Below are 14,525 nucleotides of genomic sequence, written 5' to 3'. Positions count from 1 at the left end.
CACTTACTCAGTAACTGGAATGTCATATGTAGCTGAATAAGCATAACTAAATCCAGTTTTTTTTTTTTTCACTGTCGGTTTGCATCAAGAGTACAATTAATAGGATTTGTAAGGCTCCATGTAGAAAGTCTGTAAACAACAAAGAGAGGATTTATTGATCTGTAATTTTGTAAAGCCATAATGTCACTGTGTTAGTGAATATATGTGTCCTACACACGTTTTTAATGACTTTTTATTACCTTAATGTCTGATAATTTTTGTATTTGTTCAGTTTGTACCTTGCCATATACAGTAATACCTAAAGCACATGTATCCACAACTCCCTTTTGAACTCTAGGACGTATTGTTTATTGCATTCTTGCTGCCACCATCCGATTTCATTCAAACATTGGAACGATGCCGAAAATGAAAAGAGTTAATTGACATTGCTATTCTCCTCCATTTTCAGAGATCTCCCTCTACAGAAATAAAATGTCCTGTTGTACAAAAATTACTTGTAAAAAACGTCCACGATCTGACTTCGACGGTAAAACTGTCTTAAGTTGTCTTTTACCTCTTTGGTCCGAAGACGCCTTTTTTTTTTTTTTTTTTTTTTTTGTCTTGATGCCTTTAATAGCTGTAGTTGAAGAAGATTAAGCTGGGAAAGGCCCCAGGAATTGATGGAGTGTGTGGTGAAATGCTTAGGTATGGGGGTGAGATTGTTGTGGAGTGGATATGGAAGTTGTGTAGATTGGCTTGGGAAGAGGGAAGGGTTCCAGAGGACTGGAAATCAGGTATAATTGTTCCTCTGTACAAAGGAAAAGGGGAGAGAGAAGTATGTGGTAACCATAGGGGTATTTGCCTTCTTAGTGTGACTGGTAAAATATATGGTAGAATACTCATTGATAGGGTTAGGCATATGACAGAGGAGCTAGTTGGAGAAGAACAAGGGGGATTTAGGAAGGGAAAAGGGTGTGTAGACCAGATATTTGTTCTAAGATGTTTAGTGGAGAAGTATCTAGAGAAGGGAAGGAAAGTGTATGCTGCCTTCATGGACTTGGAGAAAGCTTATGACAGAATAGATAGGCAAGGTATGTGGAAGGTATTAAGAATATATGGAGTGGAGGGGAAATTGTTGAGTGCTGTGAAGAGTATGTATGAGGGAGCCAGGGCTACGGTGCGAGTGGATGGTGAGCTGAGTGAGTTCTTTGATCTCAATGTGGGACTGAAACAGGGGTGTGTAATGTCTCCATGGCTGTTTAATATATATGGATGGGGTTGTAAAGGAGGTTCAAGGTAGGGCAGTGGATGTGGGGGTGGCCCTAATGAATGAGGGTGAGATTTGGAAGCTTCCGGTGTTGCTGTTTGCTGATGATACAGTATTGTTGAGTGAAGATGAATGGGAGTTGCAAGGTTTGGTGAATGAATTTGGGACAGTGTGTAGGAGGAGGAAGCTGAAAGTTAATGTAAACAAAAGTAAAGTTATGGTGTTTGAGAGGAATGAAGTCACAGAGTGTGCAGTGAGGTTGGATGGTGAGGATATGGAGAATGTGAGTGCATTCAAGTACTTGGGTAGTGTGATGAGTAAGGATGGAACTTTGGGGGATGAAGTAAATGAAAGGGTACAGCAGGGAAGGAAGGTTGTTGGTACACTGAAAGCAGTGATGAGAAATAGGGAGGTGAGTATGGAAGTTAAGAAGTCACTGCATGATGGTATTGTGATCCCTACCCTGACGTATGGAAGCGAGGCGTGGACCTTGCAAGAAGGGAACAAGTCAAGAGTGAGAGCAGTGGAAATGAGTTACTTGAGAGGAGCATGTGGAGTGACGTGGAGGGACAGGTTGACGAATGAAGAAGTGAAGGAACGTTGTGGGGTAGATGTGGATGTGGTTGAAAAGATTAGGAGAAATACACTGAGGTGGTTTGGACATGTGGAGAGGATGGAGAATGAAAGACTGACTAAGAGGGTGTATGTAGGTGAGGTGGAGGGAGGGAGAGGGAGGGGTAGACCGAGGATGAGGTGGAGGGATGGAGTTGAGAGGTATATGAGGGAGGGGGGGGTGAGTTGGGGGGAGGGGAGTCAAATGGTGGGTGACAGAGTGACCTGGAGGCGTTTTGTCTGCGGCCACCCTTTGCGGGATTAGGGCGTCGGGCTATAGATAGATAGATAGATAGTTTAATTCTTTGTTTTATTTTGTGTCTTTGATGTTTAATATGGACTGTTTAATTTAAGAGAGCCATTTTTATGTGTGTGTGTTTTTTTTTTATTGTGTATACAGTATATGTATGTGTATATTTTATCTTTGTTCAGCTTTTAGTCTTGCTGGGCAGCGGAAATGACCTCTGTGGCTTCGTTGCCATGATCTCTTTATAATAAGTCAGCCAATCCTGACGGTATTGTTCAGGTTAGGGCAGACTTTTAGAACTGTCGAGTATACCATTCTATGCACGAAGCAGTTTTAAGGGTGAATATGATTATTTGGAGGTTTCAAGAATATAAAACACGTAATAGAACTGAAGAGATTAACTCTTCTGAGGTATTACTGGGAATCTGTGTCCTAATTTCCTTCATCCAAAACTCATACCTCCGGAGATAGCCGCGATCTCAAAGTATAGCATAAACTATACTTCAGTCAGTATATCCCAACTATGCCTTGTATATTTAGCATTACTTCCAATGTATATATACCTCCAGCTTTTCCACCAGTAATAACACTAGTGTCTGTGTATAACTCCAGTTTTCTAGAAATGTCTTATAATATCTCCAATTTCTTATTAAGTCTCCAGTCACCAGTAAAACATTTAGTCTCCATTTGTAAACTCGTCTCCAATTATAGCTTCAACCTCCAATTTTAGGTCGAGCCTGTAGTTAGTCCACCAACCTCCATTTATACCTTTCATTACACATGTCTCCAGTCATAACCTCCAGACTGTAATGATTACATCAATCTCCAGCCATCAACATGCAATAAATACCTCCAGTGATGCCTACGACAATACCCTATTTCCATCACCCAAGTCTGACCAATCGATAGCAGTTGTGGCGGCAGTCGGCAAGGAGAGGACACGTTGCCGCAGTGATAATGGCACTTTTTACGCTGATTACGGTGCTTATTGCGGGAGCCGGGAGCTTCACGTCGTAATGAACGCCTACCCTGCCTGCTGCGATGATACTGTAGGGGGTGGTGGGGGGGATGGGGTAAGGAAAGAGGTTTGAGAATGGAAGAAAGGAGGGAGGTAATATGATATGTGGGAATGGGATGTTTGAACGTGTTGCGTTGTTACATACAGTTGTTGTCGTGAATGAATCAAAATCTAATAGCTAAGGAGACATGGTGGAGGCAGGAGAAAGATGTTAGTGGATGGGTAGACGAGGTGAGTTGTGGGCGGGGTTGGGAGTGGGGACTGGGGAGTATGGAAAGAGGTTTGAGAGTGGGAGAAAGGAGAGAGGTAATGAGATATGCAGGAGTGGGATGTTGTTTCTTACAGTTTACGTCGTGAGTGAGGCAAATTCTGATCTCTAATGAGAGGTGGGGAAGGTAAAAGAAAGGTGTTGGGGGTGGGGAGAAGAGGGGAGGTACAGTATGTAAAGATGGGGAGGGGGGTAGGGGAGAGCTGTCGTAGGTAAGACAACAGGGAGGAAGATGGTATCGGATTGCTTCGTACAGCTGAGGTCCAAAATCCCAAAACCGAACGAAAGATTGGGAAGGAAAGTGAAGGTATTGGGAGTAGAGAAGTGGGGGAGAGGTGTGGGCAGGCTTGGTGGATAGGAGAAGGGTGTTGTAATGGGGTGCATGTAAGCCCATGTTGGTAGCTATGGCCAGTGGTGTACTTTGCCACACCCATTTTCAGCTCATAGAACAAGATAATAGTCTTTTGGCTGTATAGGGTTGGTCGTATGCATGAAATGTACCCCAAGTTGGTCTTCACATGAATAAACTGTACCATTAAACATTACAAAAATTGAGGGTAGACTTTTGTTAGATTGGCAATAAGTCAGCAAAGGAGTTTATTGGCGTCGCCAAATTTCTTACCACTGTAGAATAAAAACAAGTAGAAGACCTTCTTATATGACATTTTAATACCTATAATTAGAAAAAAGAAGAAGCATGCACTTTGTATGTATAGTTGACATGCTAATATCACCACCAGGTACTAAATATTCCATGTATATATAACCATATTTAATATGCAGTGCAACTTATGTACATATATAAGGCACCATCACCCTAAATAAGTAAAAATATCTATTTCTTTCTTTCTTTGGTAACAACATCTGTACATTCAATTTTTCCCTGGCCACTGGAAGTGCATAATCAATATATGAATACATAGAAGACTTACGTATGGCATATTAATAACAATATCTAGCAGAAAAAAAAAAAAAGGACGGACTTCATGTAGCTATGTAGTTCACATGCTAGTATAACATGCAAAGAAGGACGGACTTTATGTAGCTAAGTACTGTAGTTCACATGTTAGTATAACATGCAGGTACTAAATATTCCTTTTATAATCATATTTAACTATAATGTAACCATACCCCCTAAAAAAGAAGGGCAAACTTCAAGATATTTTTATCATAACTAATTTCTCACCTCTTCACCAATTAGGAGGGTGGCACTGTTCAATGAAACTGTCTGGATAATATGTTTCTCCTCTACCAGTGTGGGTTTTATGAACAAAAGTCTCTAACTTCATTGACAGAAGTAACGAATCTCTTTGTAAAGGAAACAATATAATCTTTCATCATACGTGTCTAAGTAAGATCTAAGTTTTACATACACCCCAAAGGATGACTGTAGCTTGTGCCAGAATCAAGCTTTTCCTTTTGACACTTGCCAAACTTACAGCATGGTTTCTCTTTCCATCTACAGGTGCACCTAATATATACGCAATTTAGACAATTGCAACACATAACATACTTTTTCGGTATAGGTCTGAGCCCTACTACTGGCATTAAGAGTTCATCAACCTCCTCTAATCCAAAATTAGTGGGATCTGATGAGTGTGGTTGACAAGACAGAAGAGGGACCATCTGATAAGTTGCATAATATGCCCTCAAAATATGATGTCTTATGGCATTGCCAGTTGGAGGTAGTTCCTCTGTTTTCAGCCCTTTACTGTGATGGTACATATGATTTCTTAGTTGATTCATTGTTATGCATTTGGTCCCATTCTTCAGCACCTGTGAAAGGTATTCCTCATTCATTTCAGTCATCTGTTCAGGTTTGGAATCATTAGTGTTTAGTCCAAAACCCATCAAGTAGTAGTCTGGGTGTGCTGTCATTGCTGAACATTTAGTTCCCACTTTACTTGTGTAATCATGACCTGTTAAAGTGTGAACAGCAGGCAATACTTTACAGAGGTCTACGCCTACAACAAAAGCCAAAACGTGTACAGGAATATAGCTTATTGAGTCACCATGAACCCTCTTTACCCAAAGCTCTGAAAGCCCAGAAGATTTAAACTCATCCCAGTAGTACATTAACATTACAAAAACATCAGTGTCAGGGGACAAAACTATGGCCTTGGAGGTTCCTTTCTGAACAGCATGCAGCACATGAGGAATTAAATGCTGATCAGCTTCTTCAGTGTCAACATTTGGCCCAGGGATAACTGTTGAAGAGCCTTCAAACACACCTTGGCAAAGTACTGCCCTCTCACCTGAAATGTGACTCATTACCAAGCATACAGATGAAAATTTTCCATTACCTGTAGTTACAGCTTGTTCATGAAAGAAACACTGAAGATTTTGTTTGTAATTGGAGCCCCAGAATTTGTCTGTTTTTTAATGGTAATGGCGTCTTTTCTTTGATCTTACTCAGTTCAGTAGAAGAAATGATCTGACGCGTCCTTTCAGAGTCTGATTGACTTATCGGTGTATGAGTCAAAGACTAAATCAATTCTGTTGGCATACTTGGCTGACAGTTTGACATAGTTCAGTGCAGCATCACAGAAGTCTCCAAAAATGCTGAAATGTTTTGTTTTCATCTTCTATACAGTAGCCATCATGTCCACTATATATGTTGTATGGAAGCAATCCTTTGTTTGTGGGGCTTGGATATTCTTCACAGGAAGCTTTTCTTTTAGTTCATTGACAAGAGAACTTTTTTCAGATTTTTTCATCATACCCGCACTGTCAACAAGATAAGAGGATGTTGTTAAGTCATACTGCAATAACTCCTCCATTGGGATACCCCTAGCTCCGGCAGCTTCTATGACACGTTGCTGACAGCACTTATCTTTTGTTTTAGACAACTTTCCGGAACCTTTTCCACATTTCATTAGTTTGTGTATACTCTGGAATGTTCTTAGATTAGTTCTGCGGATAGGGTCACTGATTCTGATCAACTTCTTGACAAGACGCCCTTTTCAATGCTTCACATATGCTGCACGGCCAGTGTCAATCACTTCTAAGAGCTGATTACGGATATCTTCTGGCATGACTTCTTTGGTAATAATATTATGAAGCTTTGGCTCTACAGCTGATGCAAAAGGATTCTCATGTGTTCCAATGAATGTCAGAATAGCCTGGACATTTCTCTCTCCCATTGCTGTTTCTGAATGGCTGAAATCATGGTTAACTGTGATTTCATAGCCATTTGTTTTAAAACCACTTAGTTCTCTTTGTACGTTACAAATTGCCAGCATTTCATGGTAGATCAATTCCCATTTGGCAAAAAAACGAGAGCAACCAATTATTGCAGAGCTACTTTTTTTGGGATGTGATGACTGTTTGTTCCAAAGCCGTGTCTGCTCCAGCAGCTTCAAAATGTCCATTTGTACGTTTGACTGCAAACTTTCCTTTCTCAAAGGCCATATGAATTTGTGGAGCAGATTCACTTAGCTTCCGCATGTCCTTCAGATAAAGTGAACACCAGCAGAGGTAATTTGTTGAATCAAAGGCAGCAAATACAATTCTAGCACTTTTGTGTGATGGCTTTGAGATATAATAGCGAAATATATTAAGCATCTAATTTTTGCGATGATCAGCTTTGTGACTCACGTGTACGGTGGATGGCCGTCCTGAGGAGTAATAGTGAAGTAATCTTGACTGAGGATTTGTGAGCCTAATGAGTTATCCCTCCGCCAAATGACTCTTGGGGGCGGGTGTGCGGCGTACAGGCAGGTGAGGCTGATGGTGGTCCCAGGTAACGCCCACATGGTTGACTTAGGTCCTTTAACCTCTGGGGGAAAGTCCACTTTGACCTTGACCCGTTTACTGACGGAGGGCGGGTGACCGTTGCTGGCGATGCACAGGTACCCACCGGCGCTGGCTGGGCTCACCTCACGCAGTCGTAGGATATCACCCACCACCTGAGGTACTGAAAAGCAAACGGGGGAGGTGGTGGTCAGGTTGTGTGAGAAGTGGGTTAGTGTCTTAAATGAAGGGCGTTCAATCCCGGGTTGAGGCAAGGTACTCGTATATTGCATTCACGGTAGGAATTTCATTAAAGCACACTTTAATGATCTTTCTCAAACTCTCTGACTTGTATTAAACACCCTCCGTTAATATCATTACATTTGTCATGAATGAGACAGCCCTTGCATGTAGTGCATGTATTCAGCACGCACGGTTGATGTTAGTACCGAAGTGGTGGCATGTAAAAGCGAGTTGCACGGAGGCAAACTGCTGGGACTTTTGAGCTTTTCAGAGTCGATGCCCGGAGTACGGTTATGCGTTATTACCGCACGATTTTTCCAGCCTTTCAGTTAGTGTTTACAATGCATGAATGACACTGTCAGTATATCTTCCTAGCATAGAAAATTCTCTCTAAAGATCTATTGAATACTTGGAATCATTACCATATTTTTATTATTATTATTATTATTATTATTATTATTATTATCATTATTAGGGGAATGGTGGCTCAGTGGTAGAGCGTCTGACTCATGACTGCTGAGTCGTGAGTTTGCGCCGCTCCCGGGTAAGTTGCCATGCCGGGAGAGGTAGTGCTCTCCTGTCACCTAGCTGGTTGTAGCAGCCGTGGCTCAGTGGATTAGAGCGCTCTGACCGAAGGGTCGGAGGTTCGAGTCCACCCAAGGGTCATTGGTAGACATCAGGAAGGGCATGCGGTCATAAAGTGTTACACGCACCAAAAACCAAAGTCCCCTACCCAGTGGCAATGCCTTAGTTCTTATCGATGAAAGGGGACACGGCGTAAATCCCTCCCCCCCAAAAAAAAAAAAAATAATAATAATAAAGTGAATATTTTTTTATTATTGTTGTTACTACTACTACTACTACTACAACTGCTACCTACTTCCAGTACTACTACTGCTACTACTACTGCAATTTCTACTACTACTACTACTTCTACTGTACTACTACGAGTACTACTACTACTACCGGTACTACTACTGCTATTGTCACTACTACTATTAATACTACTGCTATCACTAATAATAATAATAATAATAAATAATAATAATAATAATGATAATAATAATTATAATAATGATGATGATGATGATGATGATGATGATGATGATGATGATAACAGAAGCGATACAATTATCCTCGTACTATCCTTGGGTAACGGAAAGGGAGAAAAAAAAAGAACGATCTGTATTATTTCCCGTCTAATCAGCCAGGGAAAAAAAGAAAAAGAACAAAAAACTGAAAATGCAGGCACCGGGAATTTTAGTCCGGGTGGATTTTTAGCAAGAGAGCGAGAGAAGCTGTAAACAACAAACACTGCGACATTATGAGGCCAGAAGCTACCTAATGCCTGGGTTAAAGACGCACCTGCAGTTAACCCATTCTTTACCAGAGAGCCTCACTAAGCTGAATAAAAACGTCTGGCAGAAAGAAAAAATAATAAAGAGAGAGAGAGAGAGAGAGAGAGAGAGAGAGAAACAACCATTATGAGTAGTTAATTCAGTGTAGAAATCATCCTCGTACTGAGGTATTTAATAAGGCTGTGTCTAACCCTCCTAGTATGAAAAGCCACTCCTTGGTTCCATGTATTCATCTGAAGGAAGCAAGAATGAAATATTTAATACGTTACTGATGTGTGGTTATTCACCTTTCAAGCCCAAGGATGTGCCTTTCATTGCATTCTTGTTATCTAACGACTGAATCTGTTGCGGAGAGATGTTTATCCTGTCAGTACGATCAATCTTTCTTAAGCTGCTTATAATTGTCTGGAGGTAGTAAAAATAAAGACGTCATTAATTTGTCTGGAGGTAGCAAAAATAAAGACGTCATTAACGGGAAGAAGTTTACGTTTCGCCCGCCGTTTTTCTAAACGAAGGTAGTTAAATTTGCACCCGTATTTATGAACTTATAAGCCTAACTTTCAAGTAAGATTGCTTGTGTATACTTTTCCCTACAATCACGCAGCTGCCAACAGTTCACAGTCAAATTAACCCCTTAGCTCTCAGAGCTCCTGTGCAAGGGATATTGTTCGAAAGGTGCTAGGCGTACCGCCCTCCGCCTGTCGGCTCGTACTTGCAAAGCTCATGGGTCCCTACCCCGGGGTTCCCTTCTTTATTAAATTTTGAAAATGCCCAGTTCCGTCCCATCCTGGGGACACGAGGCGCAAAGAGGTTAAAGAAGCTGGTAGACTTATCAGTGTTTAACTACTTAACTCCCCGAGTTCCTGTGCGAGGGATTTTGTTGGAAGGGTGCTAGGCGTACCGCTCGCCGCCTGTCGGCTCGTAGTCGCGAAGCTCAGTCCCTACCTCGGGGTTTCCTTCTTTATTAAAATTTTAAATTGCCCAGTTCTGTCCCATACTGAAGACACGGGGCGCGAAAGGGTTAAAATACTGAACTGAACAAATATATATATATATATATATATATATATATATATATATATATATATATATATATATATATATATATATATATAATATCTGTGCTGCTAATTAACTTTTATGAAATATTTCTTTCCCTGGAAATTGTTTAGGACCCATTATAAATACCACCTTTGGCAAGATGTGGGTGGAGACATTTTATGAGCTTCTCACACGGCTACATTTTATTTATTTTTTTTTACATTTTGTTCGAGATCAGGAAGTGGGGCGGGTTGTATTTTTCGATAATATTATCTCATAATCTACCACAACACATTTATATAATGTTCTTCGCTATGGTCACTTACGTTTACATTGTTTTCGTCCTTTCTTTTCATCTTGTACTTAAGGAAGCTTCCACTCTCCGAGTCAGTGACGTAATTTTGATCAGCACAACTGGACACACACCCAGGCTATTAGTCCTGTTATCAGTATGTACGGACTGACACGAGCAAAAGTTCACAGACAATCCCTCCATTTTTCTCATTCCACATTGAATGTCAGAGGGTGTCTTCCCTTCCCATGCTCACTTATTTTTTCCTTTATATTGCTATCCACGAAACACTTCATATAACACGTCTGTCCCCAAAGCCTGGAAGGAAGTGTTAGCGAGTTTTTGTTCACAGCTCTGCCTACGGTATGCCACATATGAACTTGAGACAGATTATTGTGAAGCGTTGTAGTGCCTTCTTCCATCTCGTACACTTTTGTCGTGCGTTTCAAAGTGCTGTCTCAGGAAAAAAAATAACAAGTAACACCTTTCAGCTACTTCGTACATTCATGCATAACAATAACTCTGCCGTTTCAGCTAATAACTAGTGACATCATTCATTAATGTTGTTGGCATTATTATGTCAAGAGTGTGGGGTGTACAGAGTGAACTTCTACTCCTCTGCTACACGTGGATGCTGTCCCTGGTTTAAATGTGGCATACTGTACATTCAGCACGCTACATATCCACAAACATCATTATATAGCATTCTTTCAGTCACTTGAATATCTGGCTGGCGTGACAGTAATAGGAATGTGGAGGCTAAGGCCTGGGTTTAGATATTTAAAAATACGATCTTTTCTCTGTCCCAACCACTATTTGTGGGAAAGACAAGAATGAGAGAATATAGAATATTCCTATGTCTTGTTCTTCCTGCCGTAAGGTATCAAAGTTTGTTACTGAATCTCAACCCTGGCATGACTGCTTTGTTCCAGCTTAGGTGCATTTCATGTTTCGTGTTCTAACTACAGTATTAATTCATAGTTATGACAGAGAACTGATCGTAAAGTGTTTGTAAATTTCAACTCTTGCTTTCTTGCATGTCAACGGCCTTTGGGAACAAGACTGTTTTAGCACAAGTTTACAAGGTAGAACCCGAGAATTCCCGGAACAGATCGATAGTGTGGGAAAAAGAAATGGTTCCCGTTGCGCCGGTAGGCACCTCTAGCTCTCAGGCGGGTGAATCATCATGTCAAATGACTTCGCACTGAGAGGGTCGAGTCCGTAGTTCTGGTGTTTTTTCTTTGTTGATGCTTGTGACTTATGCCATTTTCATCACACCACTATGGATGATTTGATTGAACAATAAGTGTGCATTATTTATTTTCCTCGGGAAAACCGCAGCTGAGGCAGTAACAATGCGTTACCAAGCTTTCCAGGAGCAAGCTGTGGAAAAAAAGGGAAGTCTACGAATGGTACGCACATTTTAGGAAAGGCAACATGTCAGTCCAAGACTCTCGACGTCTTGGTCGTTCTTCGACCTCTCGAACAGATGCAAACATCGAGAAAATTCGACAGGCAATCGTGGAAGATCGTCGTGGCGCTATTGACGAACTACAAAGTGGAGGCCACAGACGTTTCTTGCTTAGGCATCTACGAGAGAACATTAGGCCGAGCGTCCAAAGAATGGCGCACCCAGAAATAGTTCGTGCATCACGACAACGCCCCATCACTCACCGCGTTGTCAGTTAAGCATTCTTTCGCCAAAAACAACATCGTTGTTGCTCCACACCTCCCGCGCTCGCCAGATCTCGCTCCCTGTGATTTTTCCTATTCCCCAGGATTGTGTTAGAGCTCACAGACAGAAGATTTGACAGCACAGAAGAAATCCGGAGTCTCTGGACAGCGTGACAAAAGACGACTACAGGAAGTGTACTGGGACAGGTGTAAAGTGTCCCATGGGGAATACTCTGAAGGGAACTATAATAGATTTGCTGTAAGTTTTGTAATAAAATTTTTGTTATCAATTCCTGTACTGTTTCGTTCCCCTTTCGTATATATTTTGTTCTTGCCACAAAACAAATCATAAGTGCCATCACAATCAAAAGTTCGCCCCACTTTCCCACTCTCTGTGGCGATGGAAGGTGTCACATTTTTTTTCTTTTGAGATAGCAATGTGAAACCCGCAACAAAGAGTACGAGAAGAAAGGAGGCATTGTGAGGCACACAGTTATAATGCAGGAAGGAGTCAATATGAAGCACACATGAAAAGGAGGGTTACTCTTTGTCGTTCAATAAAGAATGAGATGTATTGAAGTCAAGATACAAAGCCGATAGGGAATTTTCGCCGAACTTTTCCTCGTGATTGTTCTCCAAGGAACTGGGTGTCGGGTTGTGAAATTTCAGCCCTGGCTTGCTTACTTGCATTCTTGCTTTCTGACAACCCCTGTGTGCGTAACTATCCTAACTCCAGCAGTGCACTCAGCTCCAGTAACCATAAAGACGGTGTGTAATGTGCCTCCACAAGGTTATGCTGGCGAGACTAAAGCCACACCGCCGTATCACACAGACGGATGATGTTCCTTACGTAGATCCACTCTCGTACTCTCAGCTCGGCATACATACTTTGCCAGTTTTGAGGAAGAGGTAGTAGGTCTTTAAGCACTCTCCTCGAAGTTTAGTCTCCAAAGATTTTTGAAAAATGACTTTGCATATCTAGTTCTGATGCACTTGTATTTTGTCATCATATTTGAACTAGCCCCAGGCGATTTTATTTACCTATAGGAAACCCTCCAGGATCACTTCTGCAACAACCTGAGTAATTTAAGCACCATTTTGAGGTCTGTCTATATATTTATCTATAGCCTAACGCCTGAATCCCGTAAGGGGTGACCACAAATATATCGCCTCCATGTCTCCCTGTTCCCTGGCATTAAGCTGCCCTCCCCCCATTTCACATCCCTCTCATATACCTCTACATTCCATCCCTCTATCTCATCCGCGATCTCCCCCTCCTTCTCCCCCCTTCCACCTCACTCGCATACTCTTTCCTCGTTATTCTCTTACCCTCCATCCTCTCCACATGGCCAGACAACCTCAGTGTTTTTCTTCTAACGTTTTCTGTCACATCTACATCAGCATCACAACTATCCTTCATGTCCTCATTTGTCATTCTTTCTCTCCATGTAACTCCATATGCTCCGCTCAAATAACACATTTCCACTGCTCTCACTCCTGACTTGAGTCCTTCCAACAAGGTCCAAGCTTCGCCTCCATACGTTAGAGTTACTATCACAATACAGCACTATCATGCCGCGACTTTTTTCACATTTCTTATCACTGCTTCGAAGAACCGGCAACCTTTCTTCCTTGTTGGACCTTTTCAAGCACTTCATCTTTTCAACTTCCATCCTTATTCATCACACTACCCAAGTACTTAAATGCACTAACATTTTCCATTTCCTCACCATCCAACCTCACTGTGCATTCAGTGACTTCGTTTCTCTTGAAGACCACAACTTTACTCTTTTCCCTGCATTTACCTTTAGATACCGTTTCTTTATCACTCTCCCAGACACATTCACTACGCCTTGCAGTTCCCCTTCGTCTTCATTGAACAATACAGTATCATCTGCAAACAGCAAAACAGGAAGTTTCCAAACACTGCCCTCTCTCATTACGGCCGCTCCAACATCCACTGCCCCATCTTGCATCTCTTTTATAATTCCATCCATATACAGATTGAACAACCATGGAGACATGACACGCCCTGTTTCAATCCAACATTCAGACAGAAAAATTCTCACTTCACCGTCCACACACACTGTATCCCTAGTGCCCTCATACATACTCTTCACGGCACTCAACAGCTTCCCATTTACTCCATAATTCTTAACATTTTCCACATTTCTCGTCTACCCACTTTGTCATATGTTTTCTACAGATCCATGAAGGACGCACACAGCTACTTTCCCTTCTTTAGAAACTTTCCCATTAAACACCTCACGATGACTACACAACCTTTTCCCTTCCTAAAACCCCCCGATTCTTCTCGAAAATATCCTCTGTTATTTCCCTAACTCTTGTCATAAACTATCCTGCCATATACTTTTCCTGTTACACTAAGAAGTCATATTTCCCTATGATTACCACACTCTTCCCTCTTTTCCTTTGTTCGTGGGAATAATTATACCATTTTGAGGTAAGGGTTTTTAAATGATGTTTTAAGTAATAAATTTTTCATGCATACTAACCCTATAACAACAACCTGAACAATTCACCATATTAACGACAAGTAAGACGTATTTGGTCCTCGGATATATGTAAAGTAATTTCGTCAGTACTTTTAAGCCATGTATGTCGACTGCAGTTAATGCTTCTGTCATCTAAAAATTTCCCTGTTTTTTTTAACATTAGCTACATATATCTGTTACAACTTTGCTTTTGCCAAAGTCTGTTGAAGAGTAGGATGGCAAGAGTGTGTGGCGGTATTTAGAATGGCTTAAGCAGTCATAGTTTCCAGGAATGCAGT

General features: G+C 41.3%; 1 protein-coding gene across 1 annotated transcript in view; it reads right to left on the bottom strand.

Annotated features, from left to right (window-relative positions):
* Window positions 1–6,354: 6,354 nt before the first annotated feature.
* LOC145396561 (protein amalgam-like) overlaps window positions 6,355–14,525 on the bottom strand; it is a 78,546-nt gene continuing 70,375 nt past the window's right edge. The window contains exons 6-7 of the mRNA XM_080269936.1: window positions 6,989–7,307; window positions 6,355–6,550 (exon numbers count right to left, since the gene is read on the bottom strand). Coding sequence (XP_080126062.1) covers window positions 6,355–6,550; window positions 6,989–7,307 — 515 coding nt within the window. The remainder of the gene's footprint in view (window positions 6,551–6,988; window positions 7,308–14,525) is intronic.

The sequence above is a fragment of the Coenobita brevimanus genome, chromosome 38 (genome assembly GCF_032717465.1).
Source record: "Coenobita brevimanus isolate Jiangsu-jjx chromosome 38, ASM3271746v2, whole genome shotgun sequence".
In the NCBI taxonomy this organism is placed as follows: domain Eukaryota; kingdom Metazoa; phylum Arthropoda; class Malacostraca; order Decapoda; family Coenobitidae; genus Coenobita; species Coenobita brevimanus.
Note: the sequence above shows the minus strand (reverse complement) of the source record. Positions and strands in the feature narration are given on the sequence as shown.